Source organism: Bos indicus x Bos taurus, chromosome X (assembly GCF_003369695.1).
Source record: "Bos indicus x Bos taurus breed Angus x Brahman F1 hybrid chromosome X, Bos_hybrid_MaternalHap_v2.0, whole genome shotgun sequence".
Classification (NCBI taxonomy): Eukaryota; Metazoa; Chordata; class Mammalia; order Artiodactyla; family Bovidae; genus Bos; species Bos indicus x Bos taurus.
In genome coordinates, this window is record NC_040105.1 from 88,193,512 (window position 1) to 88,218,694 (window position 25,183).

At 40.9% G+C, this 25,183-nt stretch overlaps 1 protein-coding gene across 4 annotated transcripts in view; it reads right to left on the reverse strand.

Moving 5' to 3' along the window:
- The window catches only part of MID2 (midline 2), a 105,917-nt gene that overhangs the window by 58,048 nt on the left and 22,686 nt on the right, over window positions 1-25,183 (reverse strand). For all 4 annotated transcript variants that reach the window (XM_027533786.1, XM_027533787.1, XM_027533783.1 and 1 more), the window contains exon 3: window positions 18,677-18,772. In XM_027533786.1, the coding sequence (XP_027389587.1) occupies window positions 18,677-18,772 (96 nt within the window). The remainder of the gene's footprint in view (window positions 1-18,676; window positions 18,773-25,183) is intronic.

Genomic DNA, 25,183 nt, shown 5'->3' on the forward strand with positions numbered 1-25,183 from the left:
GGGGTCACAAAGAGTTGGAGTGAGCATACACAGATGAGGATGATCAAGTCTCCCATAGTTTTAAAAAAATCATCCATTTCCTTCTGGAAACACTCTCTTCCCTTGGTTCCCATGACACCGATTCTCCTAGTTTTCCTTCTGATCACTCCAGCTCCTCTGCCTGAACCATAAATGCCAGTATTCCAAGAATTAGATTACCCTTAGTCTTATGCAATCTCATGCATCTAAGGCCTCAGTACCACCTATATGCCAGTGCCCTGCTTATCTTTTTGTAAAAAGAGCTTTATATAAGGACTTCCTTGGTGGTCCAGAGGTTAAGACTCAGCACTTTCAATGCAGGGGGTTTGGGTCTGATTCCTGGTCAAGGAACTAAAATTTCATAGGCCTCACGGCACAGCCAAAAAAAAAAAAGAGCTTTATTAAGATATAATTTACATACCATAAAATTAATCTAAGTGGGGGATTCAATGACTTTTCAGTTTTATATATATATAAATTATATATATATATATATTTCAGATTATTTTCCATTGTAGGTTATTACAAGATATTAAAATACTGTTCCCTGTTATATAGTAATCCTTGTTTTGGTCTATTTTATAGAGAGTAGTGTGCTTCGTGGAGAAGGCAATGGCACCCCACTCCAGTGCTCTTGCCTGGAAAATCCCATGGATGGAGGAGCCTGGTAGGCTGCAGTCTATGGGGTTGCTAAGAGTCGGACACAACTGAGCAACTTCACTTTCACTTTTCACTTTCACGCATTGGAGAAGGAAATGGCAACCCACTCCAGTGTTCTTGCCTGGAGAATCCCAGGGACGGGGGAGCCTGGTGGGCTGCCGTCTATGGGGTTGCACAGAGTCAGACATGACTGAAGCGACTTAGCAGCAGCAGCAGCAGCAGCAGTGTGCTTCGCTAATCCCATACTCCTAATTTATTCCTCCACCTCCCCTTTCCCTTTTGGTAGCCATAAGTCTGTTTTCTATGTCTGTGAGTCCATTTCTATTTGGTATAAACATTTATTCTTTTTTTTTTTGATTCCACATGTAAGTGGCATCATGTAATTTGTCTTTCTCTGTCTATCTGACTTATTTCACTTAGCATGATCATCTCTATGTCCATCCATGTTGCTGCAAAGAGTATTATTTCATTCTTTTTTATGGACAAGTAATATTCATTGTATATATGTACCAAATCTTCTAGCCACAGGACTGGAAAAGGTCAGTTTTCATTTCAATCCCAAAGAAGGACAATGACAAAGAATGTTCAAACTATGGCACAATTGCAATCATCTCACATGCTAGCAAAGTAATGCTCAAAATCCTTCAAGCTAGGCTTAAACAGTATGTGAACTGAGAACCTCCAGATGTACAAGCTGGATTTAGAAAAGGCAGAGGAACCAGAGATCAAATTGCCAACATCTGTTGGATCATGGAAAAAGCAAGAGAATTCCAGAAAAATATCTACTTCTGTTTTATTGACTATGTCAAAGCCTTTGACTGTGTGGATCACAACAAACTGTGGAAAATTCTTAAAGAGATGGGAATACCAGACCACCTGACCTGCTTCTTGAGAAACCTGTATGCAAGTCAAGAAGCAACAGTTAGAACTAGACATGGAACAACAGACTGGTTCCAAACAGGAAAAGGAGTACATCAAGGCTGTATATTGTCACCCTGCTTATTCAACTTATATGCAGAGTACATCATGAGAAATGCCAGGCTAGATGAAGCACAAGCTGGAATCAAGATTGCCGGGAGAAATATCAATAACCTCAGATATGCAGATAACACCACCCTTATGGCAGAAAGCGAAGAAGAACTAAAGAGCCTCTTGATGAGAGTGAAAGAGGAGAGTGGAAAAGTTGGCTTAAAACTCAACATTCAGAAAACGAAGATCATGGCATCTGGTCCCATCACTTCATGGGAAATAGATGGGGAAACAGTGGAAACAGTGTCAGACTTTATTTTTCTGGGCTCCAAAATCACTGCAGATGGTGACTGCAGCCATGAAATTAAAAGACGCTTACTCCTTGGAAGAAAAGTTATGACCAACCTAGATAGCATATTCAAAAGCAGAGACATTACTTTGCCAACAAAGGTCCGTCTAGTCAAGGCTATGGTTTTTCCAGTGGTCATGTATGGATGTGAGAGTTGGACTGTGAAGAAAGCTGAGCGCCGAAGAATTGATGCTTTTGAACTGTGGTGTTGGAGAAGACTCTTGAGAGTCCCTTGGACTGCAAGGAGATCCAGCCAATCCATCCTAAAAGAGATCAGTCCTGGGTGTTCACTGGAAGGACTGATGCTAAAGCTGAAACTCCAGTACTTTGGCCACCTCATGCGAAGAGTTGACTCATTGGAAAAGACTGTGATGCTGGGAGGGATTGGGGGCAGAAGGAGAAGGGGACAACAGAGGATGAGATGGCTGGATGGCATCACCGACTCAATGGACGTGAGTTTGAGTGAACTCCGGGAGTTGGTGATGGACAGGGAGGCCTGGCATGCTGCGATTCATGGGGTCGCAGAGTCGGACACGACTGAGCAACTGAACTGAACTGACCTGAAACATTCACATAGGGAAAGTGACAAGTTTTACTGACTCTCTATAAGGGTAGTTATTTTTAAAAGGAGACCGTAGATAGTAAACACCAGTATCCTGGGAATACCATTTGCTTTCACCTCCTGGGCTAATGATGTGTTAGCAGCTGTCTAGCAGGTTAGAATTAAGCATGGGGCTTGGCAGGACTCACTGTAGTTCAGTGGGTTTTTTTTTTTTTCAGGTGGTTTGCTGCCAATATCCTGTTTTTGACAGAAATGGAGTGTGAAAGCATAAAGATGTTTAATTCCACTCCCTGGTCTGCAGACCACTGTGCAATTTGCTTACTCATCTGTAAGAGTAGATTCTTGCTTCTTAAATAAAATGTTCTCTCTGCTACCAATATAATACAAATTCCACTTCTTTTGAAAGCCAATGGAATCCTCCTAAAATAGGTTGCATTTCTTGGCTGAAGACTGGATGGCAATTAGAATCCAAGAATAGTCCAAGAAGACTAGAAGAGCTCTTCAGATCCTAGAACACGTCACAAATTTGGCAAGAATTATATTATGTGCACTATATAGTAAACTGGCATCTTGTGATTATTTTCTTCCTTCCTTTTCACAAACTTGCTCACCAAGTACCACTGTGGTCCTTTCACCCTTCTCTAATCCTCCTCTTGTCCTGTGCTTGCCCCTCCACCTGAGATGTTTCAAAGAAGACATCTTTGTGCACTTACAAGCCTGCTGTTGTGTGCCAGCATGTGACTACCCATGTATAAACTGGGAGTTGAAAAGCAAAAGGCAGAAGTGTCTGGTTCTATGTGACATGGGCTCCCATTGGTACAATGCAGTCTTTTGGCTAAAGTTCTATTGGTTTAGAAATTATTCCAAAGCCAATGACTGTCTTATGCTTTTGATGTTATTAGAAGAAGCTGGAACAGGCCTGGGATATGGAGGAGAAGAGGGCAGAAAAACTGCTCTGAACATGAGAGACAAGGTTTCCAATCAGAGCAAACAAAAGACTACCTCTTCCAGGTGTTTCTCAGTTTTTTCCCCTATATGAGGGAAAATGCCAAGGGTTTGGAAAGAACCCTTTGAGAGGGGAAAAAAAAAAAAAAAAAAAAACAGATGTCAAAGCAGTCCTCACGACCCAGTTTAAATAGTTATTCTCTCATTATACATATTCTTCTTTCCACATATATTCTCTTTATAATATACCCACTTCCACACAAACACACATACACGAGATGAACACTCAGGCAGCCATGTTTGAAATAGAGAGATGCATAGCATGTGGAAGGTTGCTAAGATGCATGCTCTATAGAAAGCTTATCACCACAAAGAAGGGCATGCCCAAACACTGATCAGATACACACCATGCCCTTCCCACATAGACACACATTCACATAACACACCAAGACTGATTATACTGACAAACGTCTGTCCTTATCCAGACTGTAGACACAATAATAAGCAACTTGCACAGCACTGCACATAGAGCCACTAACTGACCTGGTCAGCTCTGCCCTTCACTTTAAATATAGCGTAGTGTTTAAAATCATGAATTCTAGAGTCTAACTGGATACAAATCCTCACTCTGCACTTACTTCCTGTGTGACTTTGTACAAATTAGTTACCTGCCCTGTGCCTCAGGTTCTCTGTCTATAAAATGAGAATAATAATAGTACTCATCTCATAGGGTTATGGAGAAGGAAATGGCAACCCACTCCAGTACTATTGCCTGGAAAATCCCATGGACTGAGGAGCATGGTGGGCTGCAGTCCATGGGGTCGATAACAGTCAGACACGACTGACTGACTTCACTTTCACTTTTCACTTTCATACATTGGAGAAGGAAATGGCAACCCACTCCAGTGTTCTTGCCTGGAGAATCCCAGGGACGGAGGAGCCTGGTGGGCTGCTGTCTGTGGGGTCGCACAGAGTCAGACACAACTGAAGCGACTTAGCAGCAGCAGCATAGGGTTATTGTTAAGATTAAATGAGTAAATTCATATAAAGCTCTTAGGAGTAATAAGAGTTCCTAGAACTGCCTGAGATGGGGTAAACTTAGATTCTAGATATGATTTAGGTGAGAGGAGAGGGAGTGGGAATGCATTGAGCTGTGGAATTCTTTTTCTGTCCTGAAGTAGTAAATAGTTGATTCCATAGGTGTGCCTGCACTTCTCAATCATTCCATTGGAGGACATGGGCCCACCATTAACAGTAATAATGTATCTGGACCACTAACACCATACATAAAAATTAACTCAAAGTGGATTAAATCCTTGAATATAAGACCTAAAACAATAAAACTCCCAGAAGAAAACATAGTCAATAAGAACCTTGTGGAGAAAAGCCTTGTGTACTTCTAGTGAGAATGTAAATTGGTGCACCTGATATGGAAAACAGTATGGAGGTTCCTCAAAAAATTAAATGTATCACTACCATATGATTCAGCAGCTCCACTTCCAAGTATTTACCCAGAGAAGATGAAAAACTAATTCAAAAATATGTACCCAGGACTTCACTGGTGGTCCAGGGGTTTAGAGTCCACCCTGCAACATAGAGGTTGCGGGTTCAGTCCCTGGTTGGGGAGCTAAGATCCCACATGCCTGGGGCAACTAAGCCCACATGCTGCAAAGAAAGACCCCACATGATGCAATGAGAGCTGCATGCCGATGTTGATGTTTGGCAGAAACCAGCACAATACTGTAGAGCAATTATCCTTCAACTAAATTAAAAAAAAAGATCCACATGCCCAAACTAAGATATGAGGCAGCCAAATAAATAAGCAAATATTTTTTTAAAATATGCACCCCCATGTCCCCACAGCATATTGTAAATAATGCTTCATCTGTTTCATAGCATTATTTACAATAGCTAAGACATGGAAACAATCTAAGTGTTCATCAGTGGATGAACAGATAAAGAAATTGTGATATACCTATATAATGTCATAAAAATGAATGAAATCTTGCCATTTGTGACAGTATGGATGGCCCTTGAGGGCATTATGCTAAGTGAAATAAGACAGAAAAGGATAGATACCATATGATCTCTCTTATTTGTGGAATCTAAACAAAAATTTTAATTAAAAAAATAAGCTCATAGATACAAAAAAATTGGTGGTTGCCAGAGGTGGGGGATAGGGGGATGGGGGAAATGGGTGAGCTGTTTCTAGGGTTTTTTTTAACTTAATTTAATTTTTAAAAATAGTAGCAATGTATGTACTTTTTCTGAGGAAATCTATATATTTACAGTCATTATGATATTATATTTATCAGTTATAGCCTAAGTGTGATAAAATTAAGGACACTTTTTAATTTTAAGATTCTTTTTTTAATTTTTTTTAACACCAAAAACATTTTGTACTGGGGTGTAGCTGATGAACAATGCTGTGATAGTTTCAGGTGAACAGTGAAGGGACTCAGCCATACATATACATGTATCCATTTTCCCCCCAAACCCCACTCCCATCCAGGCTGGCACATAACACTGAGCAGACTTCCATGTGCTTTATAGTAGGTTTTTGTTGGTTATCCATTTTAAATTTAACAGTGTGTACATGACCTTCTCAAAGTCCTTAACTATCTTTCCCCTCTGCCATCCCCTGCAACCATGAGTTCATTTTCTAAGTCTGTGAGTCTCTCCCTATTTTGTAACTTCATTTGTATCATTTCTTTTTACATTCCACATATAAGGGATGTCATATGATATTTCTCCTTCTCTGTATGACTTACTTCACTCAGTATGACACTCTCTAGGTCCATCCATGTTGCTGTAAATGGACTTATTTCATTCTTTTTAATGGCTGAGTAATATTCCATTATATATATATATCACATCTTTACCCATTCCTCTGATGATGGACATTTTTTTCCATGTCTTGGATATTGTAAACAGTGTTGCAATGAACACTGGGGTGCATGTATCTTTGGGAAACATGTTTTTCTCTGGGTATATGCTCAGGACGGGGATTACAGAGTCATATGGTCATTTTTAGTTTTTAGTTTTAGTTTTTTAAGGAACCTTCATACAGTTCTCCATAGTAGCCGTACCAATTTACATTCCCACCAACAGTGCAGGAGGGTTCCCTTCTCTCCACACCATCTCCAGCATTTGCTGTTTGTGGATTTTTTGATGATAAGACATTTTGACTGGTGAGAGGTGATACCTCATTGTAGTTTTGATTTGCATTTTTCTAATAACATCTTGAACATCTTTTCATGTCCCTATTGGCCATGTTTATACTCTTTAGGGAAATGTCTAGTCAGGTCTTCTGCCCATTTTTTGAGTGCTTTGTTTGTTTTGATGCTGCTGCTGCTGCTGCTGCTAAGTCACTTCAGTCGTGTCCAACTCTGTGTGACCCCATAGACGGCAGCCCACCAGGCTCCCCCGTCTCTGGGATTCTCCAGGCAAGAACACTGGAGTGGGTTGCCATTTCCTTCTCCAATGGATGAAAGTGAAAAGTGAAAGGTAAGTCGCTCAGTCGTGTCCGACTCTCAGCGACCCCATGGACTGCAGCGTACCAGGTTCCTCAGTCCACGGGATTTTCCAGGCAAGAGTACTGGAGTGGGGTGCCATTGCCTTCTTCGTGTTTTGATGCTATTAAGTGTCATAAGCTGTTTGTTGATTTTGGAGACTAATCCCTTATCAGTCACATCATTTGCAAATATTTTCTCCCAATCTGTGGGTTGTCTTTTTGTTTTATTGTTTCCTTTACTGTGCAAAAGTTTTTGAGTTTAAGTAGGTCCCACTTGTGTATTTTTGCTTTTATTTCCATTATTCTGGGAGATGGATTAAAAAAGATGTTGCTGTGATTTATGTCCGAAAGTGTTCTGCCTATGTTTTCCTATAAGAGTTTTATACTGTCCGGTCTAATATTTAGGTCTTTAATCCATTTTGAGCATATTTTTGTGTATGGAGTTAAGGAATGATCTAATTCCTTTTTTTTTTTTCAACATGTGGCTGTCCAGTTTCCCCAGCACCATTTGTTGAAGAGACTGTCTTTCCAACATTGTGTAGTCTTGCCTCCTTTTTCATAGATTAATTGGCTAAAGGTCCATGAGCTTATTTCTGGGTCTTCTATCCTGTTCCATTGATCTACATTTCTATTTTTGTGCCAGTATCATACTGTTTTTATGACTGTAGCTTTTTAGTATAGTCTGATGTCAGGGGGCCTGATTCCTCCAGCTCCATTTTTCTTTTTCAAGATTGCTTTGGTTGTTCAGGGTCTTCTGTGTCTCCATGCAAACTTTGAGATATTTTTTGTTCTAGTTCTGTGAAAAATGCCATTGGTGATTTGATAGGGATTACATTGAATCTGTAAATTGGCTGAGAGTAAATCTTTACTGCCAAACTCTTTTGTAATGGTTAAGAAAACCTGTCTCACATGTCTCACACGAAGACAACATTTACCCAGGAGCAGAGTCATGGCCCAGGAGGCCCAACAAGGCAGTCTCAGGGAAGAAGTGTGGGTCCCACAGTAAACTGACTGTATGACCAGGGTCAGTAACAATACCTGGAGCTGACCACCCCTGACCTGGGTCTCATGGCACAAAAATAATCGAAGCAAGTAAGTGCCTTAACAGTGGGCATTACTGCTTCCTTCTGCTGGCTCGAGCAGCCATTTTCCCTCTGCTTCCTAACTCCACGAAGGGTTTTTATGGCAGAGAGTTGCTCTGGGCTATCAAATATAGGTACATAAGAGACTTCCCATTGAGTCAGGAATGCCAAGGCCCCAAACAGATAATCTACTCTTCTGGAGTTATTTAATGAAGGGAGGAAAATCAGTGGGCATCCTAAGCTGTCTCCTCTGTTTGCTGATTAGTGGCTTAAGTCGTGTCTGACTCCTTGTGACCCCATGGACTGTGGCCCATCAGGCTCCTCTGTCCATGGGATTTTCCAGGTAAGAATACTAGAGTGGGCTGCCATTTCCTTCTCCAACAGTAATAAATCCGTGGCAGGTAGACAGTGTCTTCAGTCAGCTGCATAGCACAGCAGAAAGAACTTGGATTTCAAAGCCAGAGAGATGCAAGACTGAACCTGAGCTAACTCTATGTTTGACCTTGAATAAGTCATCAAATTTCTCTCATTCTCAGGTTCCTCATTTGTAAAATGGGGATATCACCAACATTATCACAGGATTGTCATAAACACTGAGATTAGAAACAAGAATGCCTCTAGCACAAAGCCCAGGACATAAGATTCAAATATGATTCTCTCCCACTCCTAGTCTCTGCTGACCCTATCACACAGCTGGACTATACCCGACAAGCAGAGACAGAAAGGGCATTTCAACAGCTGTGTGCATGTCTGTTATAGTGGTGGATGTTGTTTTCATTTTAGGGTTTTTTTTTGTTTTTTTATTTATTTGTTTGGTGTTTCGGTTGGGTTGATGGCAAGAAAGGTTGGAGATAGAGGTGGAACTGGAAACATTTAAAGGTTATAGGGTAGGCTTGATATGGCTATAACTGGAATTATCAGAATTCCACCAACTTTTCAAGAGCACATTGGAAACTGGAAACTTGGATGGGTTGTGCGAAGAGTGGAGCAAGCAGAAGAATCCAAAATTAGGCAAGTGTTCTGGTCATTTAGTGAATAACCTGGAATTTGAACACTGAGAAACAGGAACTGGAGGAAGAAGACAGCAGAAGGGGAATGGAGCTATAAAGTGAACTTCACTGCACTCCCCACTCCAAAGGCACAACAACAGAACAAGAGTACATGCCTATATGAACTGTTTTGACTATGAAAACATGGCCACACTGGAAAGCTTCTATGCCCTATAGATGTGGGGGAGGAGGGGAGGGAAAACAATGTTAATCCTAACTCATTTTATCCTTACAGCCTGTCATGTGTCCACACCCTCCAAATGTTTCAAACGCAGCCTTTAATGTCCTCAAAATTTTATTTCACTGGAATATATCAAGAATTGTCACAAAAGAATGAAACACATTAGGTGCCTGAGAAATTATAAAGCATTTTCTTTTCTAGTATAAAAATAGGCTATGCCCACACTTCAGATTGCACAGTTGATTTAGGTTTTTCATCTATATTAACTATCAATTGCCATATATTTATTAAGATTAACTATAATCCTCTGAATTAGTCATTTCAGTAGTATAAATGAATAGACTGACTATGTCACTCTGTACTTATTTCCCATTGTTCATGAAAACCATTTTCTTCACCTATTATTCCACATTGGCTTCAAAACAGCTATTTCATTCTCATGAGGCACTGGGAGGCCAAATCCTCCTCAGGAGCTTAACATTAAGTCTGTTCCTCCTGCTCTTCCATCTTCCACAAAAATACTCACAGAACATTCTGGCTAATAAACATTTTAGAATCCTCAATAAATATTGAACCACTGTGCTGTGCATCTGGAACTAACAAAGAGTTATATGTCAATTACACTTAAATTAAGAAAAATCCCTCAAAGTCACTGTTTTAAAAACCACTAGAGATGAAAGCATCTGTCCCTCCCCAAAACATTTCTTTGCCTTTGCTTAGGGGCAGTAATCAAGGGGAATTTGGGCAGGATAATAGGCAAGTTTACTTAAGCATCAACTTAAAGAATCCCCTAGATATTCATGCAGAAGGGCAGTGAACTTTTCCATAGTAAATAAAATTAGTTTAATTCAGTAACTGAAAACCGGCAGCTTATTGAGCATAATAATCCTTTTTGGTGTACCACCTTTGCACAGTTGTGGGTGGGTGATTAAATAGGGCCATGTGGCTGAGATTTCCAACATTTTTAGTGCTGCAATTTCATCACCACTCCTCTTTCCCAAGGCAAGTTCTAGTTCATGTGTTAAATTTGAGATTGATTGTGATTACTGTCTTCCCCACCCTCAGAAATATTGATCCTCTAGAAGTTCTGAAGTTGGAATCTAGGAATCTCTGGCAAAGGTGAGGTGCCCAGAAATACTGCTGGTACTATTAATACCAGGCTTCCCAGGTGGTGCTAGTGATGAAAAACCCACCTGCCAATGCAAGAGCCACAGAAGATGGGGGTTCGATCTCTGAGTTGGGAAGATCCCCAGGTGGAAAGCATGGCAACCGCCTCCTGGAGAATCCCATGGACAGAGGAGCCTGGCAGGCTACTGTCCATGGGGTCGCACAAGAGTCGGACACGACCAAAAGCAACTTAGCATGCATATGCACTATTAATACTGGTACTATGAATACTAACAACTGCTCCTATTATCACTCCTGCTGCTGCTGCTGCCACTGGTACTACCATTTATTGAGCCTCCACTATCTGCTTGTTATAGTAGCAAGTGTTTTACATATATTACCTTTCCCTTAAAAATATGATTAGCCTAAGTTTCATAGATAATGAAACTGAGGCTCAGAGAAGTTATGTGTGTGTCCAGGGTTACACAGCTAGCACACCCAACTCCAAAGCTACCATATCACATTGCATCCCGGAAACCACACACTTTCTATGAGGAGTAAGTTGCAGAAACTGAGGAGTGAGCTGTAGAAACTTAGAGCTGGGCAGGAGGGCCCAGGATTGGAAAGAGGGCTGGAAGCCAAATCAGGATGGGAAATGAAGCATGTATAGTCAGTCAGTGGATCTAGTGACTCTTATTGTGAGCTACCAAGTAATAAATAAACAATTAGAATACTATACAGAGTGTGAGTCTGATTGGCATTTCAAAAGGATAATAACTATCACTCTATTTATCTTTTCACTTTCATGATCAAACTTCTCACAGCATGCATTTCCTTACAACTTACTTTCTCTTGGACCTCTCTGACTCTATCCTCACTTTTCCACTGAACCTTCTCTCAAAGTTCACTAATGATATCTTCCTATATAATGGCGCCACTCCAGTGGACTCTATCAAGACTCCCACACCTTAAAGGCCTCTCTTCCTTTGCCATTCTGAGCCTCGTTTTGTCAGTTTTCCTCCTCCGTTCTGTACCTTCTGTTTCTTTTGCTTTCTTTCAGAATTCACACCCATATATCATTCCCCTTACTCCCTACAAGTCATCCTCATGATGGTCAGGGACCACTGGTGATGAACAAGGGACATCCAAGTGATGTATGCCTTGGCCTTGCAAAAGGAAGTATAACAGTGGGGTGTTCAGGGGTGTAGGCTCTGGAGCTAAAGTGTCTGGACTCAAATCCACACTCTGTTACCTACTAGCAGCATGACCTTGGCAAATCACTTCAATCTCTCTGTATCTCAATGTCTCTATCTGTAAAGCAAGAATAAGAATAGTGTTTACCTTATAGTGTTGTTAGGATTAAATGAGTTAACACATATAAAGTGCTTACCTATAATGTAGGAAATCATTGTCACTTATTATTGCAGTCTTTACAGAGGTAATATCTAAAATGTTGATTATGCCCACAATTGAAAATTTTCCTTCTGATATTTAATTTTTTAAATATACGCCATCCCTCAGTAACTTTGTAAAAAGCTCCAGTCTTTTCATTTATTTTTGGAAAGTTGGCTTGTTGTTGTATTCTCAGTGACAAACAATTGATTTTGGTGTCCTAGGCTTTCTTCTCATTGTACACATTCTCCATGGCTTTCAGTGCTACTTAGTTGACTCCCCAGTATTTATCCCTTTCCCAGACCTCTCTCCTGACCTCCAGACCCAGACAGCTGTCCACTAGGCGTTTCCTACTTGACTCTCTGACCCATGGCACAACAAACCTCACTTGTCTAAAAAGAATTCCATTTATTTCCTAACCTAGTTAAAAGCAACACATTCATTTAGTTCCCCAAGACAGAAACCTATGGATCATCCTACTATTCTCTCATCTCTCTACCCACTGCATCTAACTACTCTCCAAGAAATATTGATTCTACCTCCTACAAATCTGTTTTGAATTTATCTCCTGCTCCCTAACCATACTGCCACTGCCTTAGGTTGGCCTTCATCTCTCCATGGATCAGTAAAAGCCACCTCACTGGTCTCTTCGCCTTCAGTTTTGACCCTTGACACTTGCTCCATCCTGCACACTACATCCAGAGCAATCCCGAAATGAAGACCGTATCCAGTTACTCACTTTAAATCCTTCCATGGGTCCCCAAAGTCTACAGGATAAAGTCCAAACACCTGTGCATGGTATACAAGGCCCTTCGCTACCCAGGCCCTAGCTACTTCTCTGTACTCACCTCGCACAATCATTCTCCCATCTCACATTCTGGCTGAACTAAACTTCTGGTGCTCCCCTGAACACCTCTATACTGTTTACCCTCCTATGTTCTTGTATGGTGTTCCTTTCACTCTCTTTTCTTATTCTGGGGGGCAAAATTCTACTCTTATTTAAGACAATTTGATTTTTGGTCCCACTCTACAGTCCTTCCTAAGTCCCTCAGACAGACAGGTATTTCTTTCTCTACGCTAGCTTGTCATCCTGCACTTACCTTCATTAGAATAATTACCACTTCACATTGTATTTGACATTTTACCTGTTAAACAAGTTCCTTGAGGTCAGGGACTATTCACTGTTTGTCTCTGTATAGCCAGTGTGTGGCATACCATTTTGCCCATACAATTTGCTCATTTCCACCTCTTTTAATACCTCTGCTCCCTGTCTCAGCAGAAGGGGGAATTTATTGTTCCTCATTCAACATTTGTCTAAAGTGCATTTTCCCCACTAAATTTTCCATAATTATGCTTACATCTCTCTAATGACTCTGTTTTATCATATCCTCAGTGCTTGCAGAAGACTCTTCCAACAAACATATTTGTGCTTTAATGATTTAAGATTCTATTATTTCTTCTAGTTCAACCACTTGAAAACATTTCAGGATCATCTGCTGGAATCACTCAGCACAATGTTTTTTTTTAACTAATTTCTGTTAAGATACCTATTTTTATGCTTGGAGAAGCAGACATTGATTGTTGCTATTTCCAAACCAAATACCATTTCAGTGAGCAACAGGAGTAGAAAGGGGAGAACACCAAGTCACCTACAGTTTGAACTCTAAGACTTCTGAAAGTTATTGGAGCAAAGACTTGGTGGCAAGATGAAAAGCTGAAATTCTGCAAATTCAGCTCATCTCCTTTCTTTTTTCTTTCTGTTAATCCTAAAGAGCCATGCCACCCAGGTCCTCAAATGGTTTGAGAAGAGCCAGCAAGAAATCAATCTACCCATGGAGCTTCTGGGATGGACAGACCCATTGTCCGGCAACATTTCTGAAGAAGAAAACAGATGGCACACAGAATAGCCAGGAAGTGCTTTAATCCACTCCGCGCCCTAAAATTTAACAATAAGATGAAATAAGTAAACCTGGGAGGGCCATGCTACATTCATCTGTGCTCCCTATACTGCATGCTGTTTCACAAATACTCCTCTTTCTTACTGGGTTATTCCTCACTAGAATAAAAGTTCCTGGAGGTCATCAACAACTTATGTTTTCTTTTTTCGTAGCCCCCAAATGACCTACCACATGGAGTACATCATGTTTGCTCAAGAAATGTGGTTGCCTGACTGATGAGTAAGTATTTTACCATTTTTCTTCCTCTCAGTATTTTCAGGAATGCTTATTTATTCACAAAACCATGCAGACTTGGAAGCCAAGAGGAAATATTCATCTGTTGGTATACATTTTCCCTTGGCTATGCATTAAACAGAGATTTCCTCTGGAAATGTAAACAAAAGATGCCTGATGAGATGGGACAAAGAACTATATATAGAGATCAAGTGGCCAGAGAAGCAAGGTCAGAGCATGCCCTTCCTTAACCAGATTAAAGGAGTCTTGGGCCTGCCTCTCCCTCCTTCCCATGTTCTCAAGCCCCAACAGAAAATATTTTCCAAATGCCTATCCACGGAATTCTGAAAAGCTGGGCAGACTCTAAGAGTCTTGCATTACCAAAGAATTCAGCTAACAAATCTGTGGTGATCCTAATCTCTGTTTCTGTAATAATAGGAAGACTGCAGCTTTGTTTACTTTCTGAGGAGAATAGAGAATGGGGAGAAAGAACCAGGAGGGGGAGGCAGTATTTATGGCTCTTTTATGAAAAGTCAATCTGTGACAAAAATATTTGCAGACAATCAGGAAGGGGAACAGGTCTGGCAGGAAAATAGCCTATTCCAGTTTTCTCAGAAGTGCCTTAGCTGGGATCCTCCACTCCCGCCCGAAGTTAAATGCCTGCTTTACACTGTGAATACAGTCATTTCTGATTGACAAATTTGCATTAGATAAAATGAAAAAAAAAAAATCAAATAACCTCTCATTTTCTGGCTCCCATGACAGACAGTCTCCTTCTATTTATTTCATTTTATAGAGTATTTATAAGCATGTATGAAGTCTCAAATCCATTCTTTAACTGCCTTTCTAATCCTGGGGCTTGTCCTGAAGCCTTTTGGACGCACAGGCTCTGTGCTGAATGAACATAATAAGGACCCTGGATTCACCCTATTATTATGGGGAAGTTAGGGCACATCCCTAACCTTTCAGAAGGGGTGATGTCATACAGCACAGCCATGGGTGTCCAGACCATCCTGTAGGGCCCCCACCAAAGACAGAATTCTAAACTGAAAAGATGGTGGACTTAACTCCCAAGATACACTCTCACTCTTGGCATTTAATGCACTATCTCAAGATTCTTTCCCAATTCTCAGTTAATATTTTAACTCCACTGTCTGTATTGCTTGCACATGTGTATCTACATTAGGGTAGATTTGTATAATAGTTTTCCCTCTATGGTTTTTCCAGTGGTCATGTATGGATGTGAGAGTTGGACTGTGAAGAAGGCTGAGCGCCGAAGAATTGATGCTTTTGAACTGTGGTGTTGGAGAAGACTCTTGAGAGTCCCTTGGACTGCAAGGAGATCCAACCAGTCCATTCTGAAGGAGATCAGCCCTAGGATTTCTTTGGAAGGAATGGTGCTAAAGCTGAAACTCCAGTACTTTGGCCGCCTCATGCAAAGAGTTGACTCATTGGAAAAGACCCTGATGCTGGGAGGGATTGGGGGCAGGAGAAGGGGACGACAGAGGATGAGATGGCTGGATGGCATCACTGACTCGATGGACGTGAGTCTGAATGAACTCCTGGAGTTGGTGATGGACAGGGAGGCCTGGCGTGCTGCGATTCATGGGGTCACAAAGAGTTGGACACGACTGAGCAACTGAACTGAACTGAAGCCCTCAGAAGATAAATACTGTGTCTCTTCCATTTTCCTTGCACCTGGTACAGTGCTATGCATAGTTAGTGTTAGTTGCTCAGTCATTTCTGACTCTTTGAAACCCCATGGACTGTAGCCTGCAAGGCTTCTCTGTCCATGGGACTCTCCAGGCAAGAATACTGGAGTGGGTGGCCATGCCCTCCTCTAGGGATCTTCCCAACCCAGGGATCGAACCTGCATTTCCTGCCATTTGCAGGCAGATTCTTCATCGTCTCAACCACCAGGGAAGCCCAGTGCTATGCATAAGTAAGTATCAATAAAAGGTGACCTTTTGTGTGTGAAAGCAGACAGTGGCCAAGGATTTTATAAGCATCCCTAAGGGAGCCTCTTAAACACCTCCTTTGCTGGTTGCCATGGGGCTGCTCTTCCCAGCTACTCTGCTTACGTTTGGCACTAGCGTCATCCCCTGAAGGCTCAAGCAGGAATGCTAGCTTCAGAAAGGCACTGTGAAAACATTGCCTATAACCTAGAGGGCCAGAATGAGTCCTTCTTCATTAATACAATGATGTATTGTTTTATGAGGCTAGCTCCTTAATGCTTGAAAACAGTAGGGCCCTGAATTATACAGGTTTGATTGGTGCTATGGGCTGGGAAAGGTTAGAATACGGCTATGTTTGGGTGAGGCTGGCCAGAGCGATAAGCTTCAGGAGGTGGGGGGAGGGGTGTGTAATAAGATGTTAGAGCAGTGCTAAAGTGAATAAGCAATGAAAAGAAACTGCTTACTTTGCTAATTTGACTACAACTTGCTCTCAAATAACTTTTTGATGAGAATGAGGAAGCAATTATTATAATTTCTAACCATGTTTTATTCACTATGAACTGTAACCCCACCCTCAATCATGCAAATTCTAAACCAAAGGGATTCCTTTTCTTGTCTCCTGCTCACAATACTTCCTTGTCTCTTCACCAGTGTGGATTTCTTATACTGTAATCTAACAGCATAATCAGAAGCTTTGATAGAGTGGAACATAAAGGGATTCTGATTAGCTGAAAACCATCCTAAAATGCCTTCTGTTTTGCTTCTCCCCTCTTGGAAAGGATGAGACTGAAGAGAAAAAGAAAAGAATAAAGTAACTATTCACAGAATCATGCCTTTTGAACAGACAGTGAAGGTCATGTATTCAGTTCAATCCCTCATTTTATAGGTAAGGACACTGAAGTTGAAAGGCTAGATGACTTACTCAAGATCATACTACCAGTTAATGACAGAGTCACATTTAGAACCCAATTTTCCAACTTACATTCCAGTATTTTTCTTTCCATTCCTTATACTTCTTCCTAAATTCCCCACCCCATTCCACAATTTTGCACCTGAGTTTAACTAGTATCCTATGTACCCTACATTCAGCACCACTCTCTTCCACGAATGGAGCACCCAGCAGTGATTAAATTGCTATGGTATGCTCATCCTACAAGAACAACCTACTTTAAGAAACCCAGTACTTTAAGATATCCAAACAATCAGGAGTGGTTACTCATATAAGATTCTTTGCCTTTCATAAGAAGGCAAAGAACTTGCCTTTCTGATTCTTTCATAAGAAGATTCTTCACATTCTTTTAAATAGGAATCCCCAGGGGGGATTAAGAGATGAGATATTAATAAAGTTATTGTATTGCTTAAAATAAACTTGAACCATTACATTTTCTGTGATATAAGTAAGACTAGAACTAGAGTGCTGGTAGTGGTTTTAGTAGCTAAGTTGTGCCCGCCTCTTCACGACCCATTGACTATAGCTCACCAGGCTCCTCTGTTCATGGGATTTCCCAGGCAAGAATACTGGAGTGGGTTGCCATTTCCTTCTCCAGGGGATCTTCCTGACCCAGGAATCGAACCCAGGTCTCCTGCATTGCAGACAGATTCTTTACCATCTGAGCTACAAGGAAAGCCCAACATTTTTACCCAACCACTGCCCACAAGGAGTCCTATAATATTTTACCCAACCCTGTCTACACTTTAAGCTCTACTGGTAGCTCATCAAGAAAATCAACACAAAACCAAATGCTATGGCTGAAGTTTCTGGCTCTTGAGAAAAAGAGAGAAAAAGCATCTTTCTTCTATCACGTCCACTTATGAAGAGGTCAACTCCTCTCATAAGCTTTGTTCTGAATTTATATTCTGTAATACATGAAAATTCACAGATAACTTTAACATAGATACCATTTGTTAATGACAAGAAGTGGAAAGGTGATGAGTGAGGACCAGGTAAGGTACATGAAAAAGAAGGGAGAAGAGGCTAAGAAGAAGAGAAGAAATTCTGATTATATTTTTTACAGAAATAATATTGCATTGAACAAACCTCACTCTACCCTCAAGGACCTCAGGTTCCCAACTTTTCTTATTCTCTAGCAATCTCTTTAAGGAGCTATGATGTCCAGTCTGATGAAGAAAGAAACACACTTCATGTTGGATTCTCATACCACCTGCTAGTGGAAGAGGAGACAGCATTGCCACTTGGGCTGATGTCTTCCCCTCCACTCACCACTACCACTTATTATTATCTTTTAAACAATAGCTATCTGCCACTTTTCTTAGAACATGCATCTTGAAGGAATTAGATTTCTTAGAATTCTCATTCTCAGCCTTTTGGCTAAAAGGCAATGGCACCCCACTCCAGTACTCTTGCCTGGAAAATCCCATGGATGGAGGAGCTTGGTAGGCTGCAGTCCATGGGGTCGCTAAGAGTCGGACACAACTGAGCGACTTCACTTTCACTTTCCACTTTCATGCATTGGAGAAGGAAATGGCAACCCACTCCAGTGCTCTTGCCTGGAGAATCCCAGGGACGGGGAAGCCTGGTGGGCTGCCATCTATGGGGTCGCACAGAGTCGGACACAATTGAAGTGACTTAGCAGCAGCAGCAGCAGAATCCTCATTAAGCCTTTCACTCCAAATGACTGAGCCATACTCTGGTAAAACAAATCCCCCCAAAAGGATCACTGGATCCTGGTTCTAAAGAATGACAAATGTTTCTGTTACGTACCTCAACCTGCTGGCAGATCTGTATTAGCTTGGCCATTTGATTTTCTAGTTCACTGTTGCGCTTAACCAGGTTGGTGAGGTTCATCTCCAGAGTTTGCTGCCATTGCCAAATACGAAGCCAGAGGGAAGCAGGGAAGACGGGGGAGAAAGAAGAAATGTTCGATGAGTTTGAGACCCAGTATCATGTGGCTATCAGTCAGTCAACAATTATTTCAAAGATTCATTGCATATGGGCCAAGCACTGTTCTAGGTGCTGATTAATAATGCTGTACCTTTGCTCCAGATTGCCATTTTTGGGGAAAAAATGACATCCATGATTTTGAGGAAGTAGGAATTTAATGACTTTAAAGCAACTGTATGTTCTCCATACTATTTTTAAACTTTTAAAAGTATCTCAGAGTCAATATCTCATTTTGCACTCATAGTAATTCTGTGACATAGGGAAAACAGGTTTTATTCTCTCTTTTTTACAGGTGAGTTGACTAAGAAAACTATACCTTATTGAACAGTTACTACTTGCCAGACACTACTCAGGGCAATTTCATACATATCATTTAATAATTATGTCAGCATTTGACAGATAAGAGAAATGAGCTGCAGAGTTGGGTTAAAGTGTTTTGCCCAGTCATAAAACTAGCATATGGCAAAGCTAAGACTGAAACTCAGGTCTCTAGTCGTCAGATACAGTTTTGCCTCAGTATTCCATGATATTTTTTTTTTGTCTTTGGTGATAACACTTTATATTTATCAGTAGGTTCTTTCAGAAAAAAAAGATGGTATTTCAAGTGTGAAATTCATCAGAATCTAGCTTTCTATCTCACAGCTTCCCTCTTTTGGCACTAAACGAGCTTACAGAAATGCCAGACTTCGAACTGCAAAGCCTGGCTGTATCTAGACAGGACATCCATTGCTTACTATCATTTATTGGGACATAGATTCTTTGCAAATCTGTTTATTACAACAGGGTTACAGCACTACTAAGACCTCCTAGCATATTTTCAGTTGAGCATGCTACTCTCTTCCATTCATCCTGTGGGAAAACAAAAACAGAATGTTATTCACTCTAGATTAATAATAGGATTTTTTTTAATTACTCCTCATTTTCAAGTCTTCAGCTCTGGCGGCTGCTTCTCTTCCAGTACCTGCCCCAATAACCATTCCTCTCTCACTCACCATCCCAACAAAGTCTGTTCCAAATGTAATATCCCAACTTCTGGGCCTTTATTCTGCTAGCATAGCATGCCTTCCCTTGGTCGTGCCCATTACTTCATTGCTGTCTTCATTGTTCCTACAGTTTATAGTTGTTCAAAGTTCATGTTTTGGGCAGGGGCAGGGAAGAGGGGGCAAGGAAGAGTGGGGAAAAGGTGAGAGGACTCATGTACTTGGCCCCTTTCTTTTCTGCTAGGTAGCTGTGGTTCCTTAGTATCCTTGACACTGTCCCACGAATCTATCCCAGGAGAGTATTCCCATGGATATATGTATTGCTAGGACAGGTAATCTGATCTCACTTGTCCTCAATCTGGATTATGAGAATTAGCTTAATCCCTGCTTCTTGCCAGATCTCTCTTGGGTTCTCTGGCTTTATTCCCATGGGAGTGAGTTTTCACCATTTGTTCCATTTTTTTTTTTCTTTTTTTTTGGCTTGGGCACTGTGTCTCTCCTGGCCTTCCTTAACTCCACTACCATCTCAATCTGTGGTCTTCCCCTTAGCAAGGAAAAAGGAAGAGAGAGAAAGGAAAACACGAAGGCCCACAATTGTTGATTTGGATGTAAGTTCTAAGCAAAGAAGATGTCAGGACAAAGGAAAGAGATGGTAGTTCAGAGACTTAATACAAAAGGTATTTCGTTTGTATTTAATACAGAAGGTATTGCGCACCCACTCTATTCAAGGTGCTTTGACTTCAGAGATAAAGAGGAGATGAAATTAAGATGGGTCTTAGAGAAGGAGAAATATTGTATGATATCCTTACACATGAAATCTAAAAAAAAAAAAAAAAAAATACAAATGAACTCATTTACAAAACAGAGACTCACAGACTTAGAGAATGAAATTATGCTTCCCAAGGGGAAAGGGTAGAGGGAAGGGATACTTAGGGAGTTTGGGATGCACAGGTACACACTTCTATATATTAAATGGATAACCAACAAGGTCCTACTGTATATCACAGGGAACTCTGCTCAATGTCATGTGGCAGCCTGGATGGAAGGGGAATTTGGGGGAGAATGGATACATGTATATGTATGGCTGAGTCACTCTGCTGGACATCTGAAACTATCACAACATTGTTAATTGGCTATACTCTAATATAAAAAAAAAAGCTTTTTTTTTTTTTAAAAAAAGGTGATTAATTTCACCAAGTACTTTAGAGTGTGTTTTTTTTTTTTTTTTTTTACTTTACAATATTGTATTGATTTTGCCATACATCAACATGCATCGGCCACAGGTGTACACGTGTTCCCCATCCTGAACCCCCCTCCCACCTCCCTCCCCATTATAGAAGGGCAATGTTTTCTATGTAAAAAGCATTCTTATGGCCCATATTGGGGGCCTGTTGATTTCCTCTGTCAGCACTGAAGTCTAGGCCCCTAACATCAGAACATAGATCCCCCATAACTGTCCACCCTGAGACTCTTACCCAGACCTGTGGACTCAAATTATTTTCAACTGGATGGTGATGGATTTACTTATTCATGGTACTTATCATAATTTATACTTAGATAGCTGTTGGTGCTTGTTTATTGTCCATCTTCTGCTCTAAAGTATAATTTCATCTCCCTGAAGGGGAGTTATGTCTGATTTGGTCTTAGTTGCAACCCTTCTGCCTGAGGAGCATATTATAGTTCACATATACTGAATAGAGGAATTGAAACAGTGAATCAATGGACATTCATGACAACTAAGTTTTAAATATGGGCCCTAGAACTTACTTTGAAGGAGTTAATATTTTTAAAAGCCTTATAATGGATATTACTAAGTTAAATTTTGGGGGGTTGATTTTTTTATATATTTATTTTTATTTGTTTATTTGGCTGCACCGGGTCTTGCTGCAGCACATGAACTCTTCGCTGCAGGCATGTGGGATCTTAGTTCCCCAACCAGGGACCGAACTCTAGCCTCCTGCATTGGGCTCATGGAGTCTCAGCCACTGGACCACCAGGGAAGCCCCTGATATTTCTTTAATTGGAGGATAATTGCTTTATAATATGTGCTGGTACTAAATTAAAACTGATATGTATTTTAATAGTACTATGAAGGCCATTATATTAGCTATCATAGGATATTCATTAGTGTACATGTTGATTTCTTTGGGTGTCATGTAAATATATAGAGGATATATAATATGTGAATAGAAAAAAATTAAGATGGGTCTTGAAGGATAAGCAGGACTTTAATAGAGATGAAGGAGGGCAGGGCATTCCAGGCACAAGGAACAGCATGGGCAAAATAAAAGGGAATAAAGTATAGGACATATCCAGGGAACAGAGTTGAGTTTGGCTAGAACAGAGGGTACAAAAAAATAGTGGGGCACAAGGCTGGAAATGGAGATTGAGGCCATTATGAAGGTCTTAAATGTCTAGGTGAAGAGTCTGTACTTGTTTTTCAAAGCAGTAGGGGTTTATCAAAGGCTTTTGAGCAAGATAATGACATAATCAGGGCTGCATTTATGAGATCAACCTATGTGGGGCAGACTAAAACACAAAGACCTGGGAGCAGGGGCACTGGTCAGGAGGAGACTTGCAATATGCAAAGCAGTTGGTAATCAGATATGGGCCAAGCTAAGAGGATAATCAAGAGAAACGTGTTTCAAGAAAGGATTTGTCACTCTTAAATATGCAGAGAGGGCAAGAAATATGAGGCCTGATAAAAGGCAGCTGGATTTGGTAATTAGAGGTCACTGGTGGCCTTTGAAAAAGGAGTTTCAGCAGAGTTTTGGAAGCAAGTGCCAAACTGTGCAGGGTTAGTATGTCAATAGTGATGACGTAGAGGCTACAAGTCTGGACTCCTCTTCAAAAATTGAGCCATAAGGTGAATATGATGGAACTGTAGTTTGATGAAAAGGTCCAGTTCGAGTTAGAGAGTAGGCATGGGTAACGGATACAATCAGTTTGTGATTTCCTCAGGCAGAGTGGTCCAGATTCCTAGATCAGTGGACATTCCATGTATCACAAATGACTCTATCGACATATTAGGTAAATATAGTGTAGATTGATGAACTCAGAGCAGATATAATGTTAGAAATCTGTATTTCAACTGTACTGTGTTTTCTTTCAAACATGGGATTCCAAGAGGAGAATGTTTCCTAACAAACGCATGCAACCTGTTGCAACACTTGTCATGAAACTGATATCTTATACATAATTCATAGTGTAGAGCAGTACTAATCCCTGCCGTGTGTTCCTCATTTATGGCTCACAACTGAGACTCACAGCTTCTGTAAAGCCACTGAAAACAAAAATTAGGGCTGAACATACAATGTGGGGTCTGATTAGACTATAGACCTTGGGTTACCATCACAACATTATAGCAAATGGTTATTTCGCTCTGCCCACCCCCTAGCAATTTGCTGAATGCCAGCACATTTTATCAACCCAGAACTAGAACTGACAAGATGACTCTAATTTCAACCTTACTTCATTAATATGAAAGTGCTTGGAAAAATAAATCTTTGGCTAATGAAAACACCATCTGTTGATGGCTTTTTGCCACTGTTTTCTTACATTACGAGACATAATTCGAGGGAAATACCGAACATTTACTTACTCACTTCCTATTCATTTACTGGGAATTAAAGCCTCCTCTCAAACTGGAATTGATTCTCAATAACGAACATATGCAAAGGGAAGCAGAGAACTGAAGCAATTATGCAGTCCATTTCCTCACCCTTCCTTATCATGCCTAGCCCTAACGAATCATTTGCAACTAGAAATTCTGTGTCACTCTAGTTTTGAATGATTTCATTGATTTGGCCAAGTAATTATCATGGCTATATGCTGCTGCTGCTGCTGCTGCTAAGTCGCTTCAGTCGTGTCCGACTCTGTGCGACCCCATAGACGGCAGCCTACCAGGCTCCCCCGTCCCTGGGATTCTCCAGGCAAGAACACTGGAGTGGGTTGCCACATATGCTGAGTAAACTAAAAGGATGTGTGTGTGTGTGCGCACATGTGGGTGTGTGCAAAATCTTATGTAAAACATGTCTCTTTGTTGTTGTGTTGCTCTTGTTCTTTTCTCATGCGGTCCACTTAGTGACTGGGCCAGGATCCCTCTGCCTAACCCTGGTTAGTGCAGTTTTCTCTGAACACTTGATCTATGATAATGAGCGGGCCCAAGTGGCAGGGGAGATTGGAATGGAGATATCTGCTGGAGGAAACAGGACAGGAGGTTGGCAGGGAGAGCAGGATGAAGCTCCCATTTCCTGCTGCAGGAGGTTACCTCTGGCCCCTTCTGTGCTTCCCTGAGGCTTAGAGAAGCCATTTAGCTATGAAACTGTGACACAACCTGCCCCCTCCACACTTCCAGGTGACTACATTGTTAGAGCTCTCTCAAAACTGTACATGTGTCTAAATGGCACAAAGTGAGGGGAAGACTTGGCTGATTTGCATAACTGAGATTTTAAAAGGCCCAAGTTAGCTTAATTGGCAGTCTACACTGATTACATTTTTACCCAAGTTCCACCTCATTTGTGTCACATAGACTTGGCCTGTTTGTGTTTTGTTATACCCTTCCCAAAGAGGAAAATGCTTTGCTATTTCTGAGAAAGCCAGGCACAGGCTATTCTTCTTCCAGACAGCTTCCCATAAAAAGAAATGGCTTCACTAACCCTCTCAAATAATTGCTGGTTTTTTTTTTTTTTCACTTCTTTAGACACAGGTTATTTCAGATAACTTTATCATTGCTTCACTCAAGAAATCTAACCACACATTCAAACGCCAGCTCTTCATTAAAACCAGAGAGTCCCCTTATGGCACACACTTGACTGTGATCTTCATCTGTCATGCTCCAGGAAGGCACATGTAGTCACACATATATGAGCATACCTATATACACTTACCTGACACAGCAAGTCTTGAAGCCTAGAAATGGGCAAAGCCTTTCTCTTTTGTTCTATTGAAACATGTTTTATTGCCACTGAGGTACAAGGCAAACATTATCTAAACCTAGACAAGATCCCCACTGTTTTGACGTGGGAACTGAACCTTGGAGGTTGCAGGGAGAAGTGAATGGAAGAAAGGCCAACCCACCCCAAACCTCAGCCTTCCCAATTGACAGCAGACAACTTCATCTTTAAAAATACTTGGAGCCAGTGACCCCATTGCTATTCTTTGACAAGCTCTTTTTGACATCCTGTCTATTCACTGATGTTCCCAGCTCTTCCAAAAGCCAGTAGCCAAAATCTTAGCACAATTTTGGGGTCACATTCTGCCTTTTTTTAACTGCTTGTCTTAAAATACTTACTTTGCTTTTGCTTCAGTCTGTCACTTTATGTATCAATTACATATGGCCTTTCAA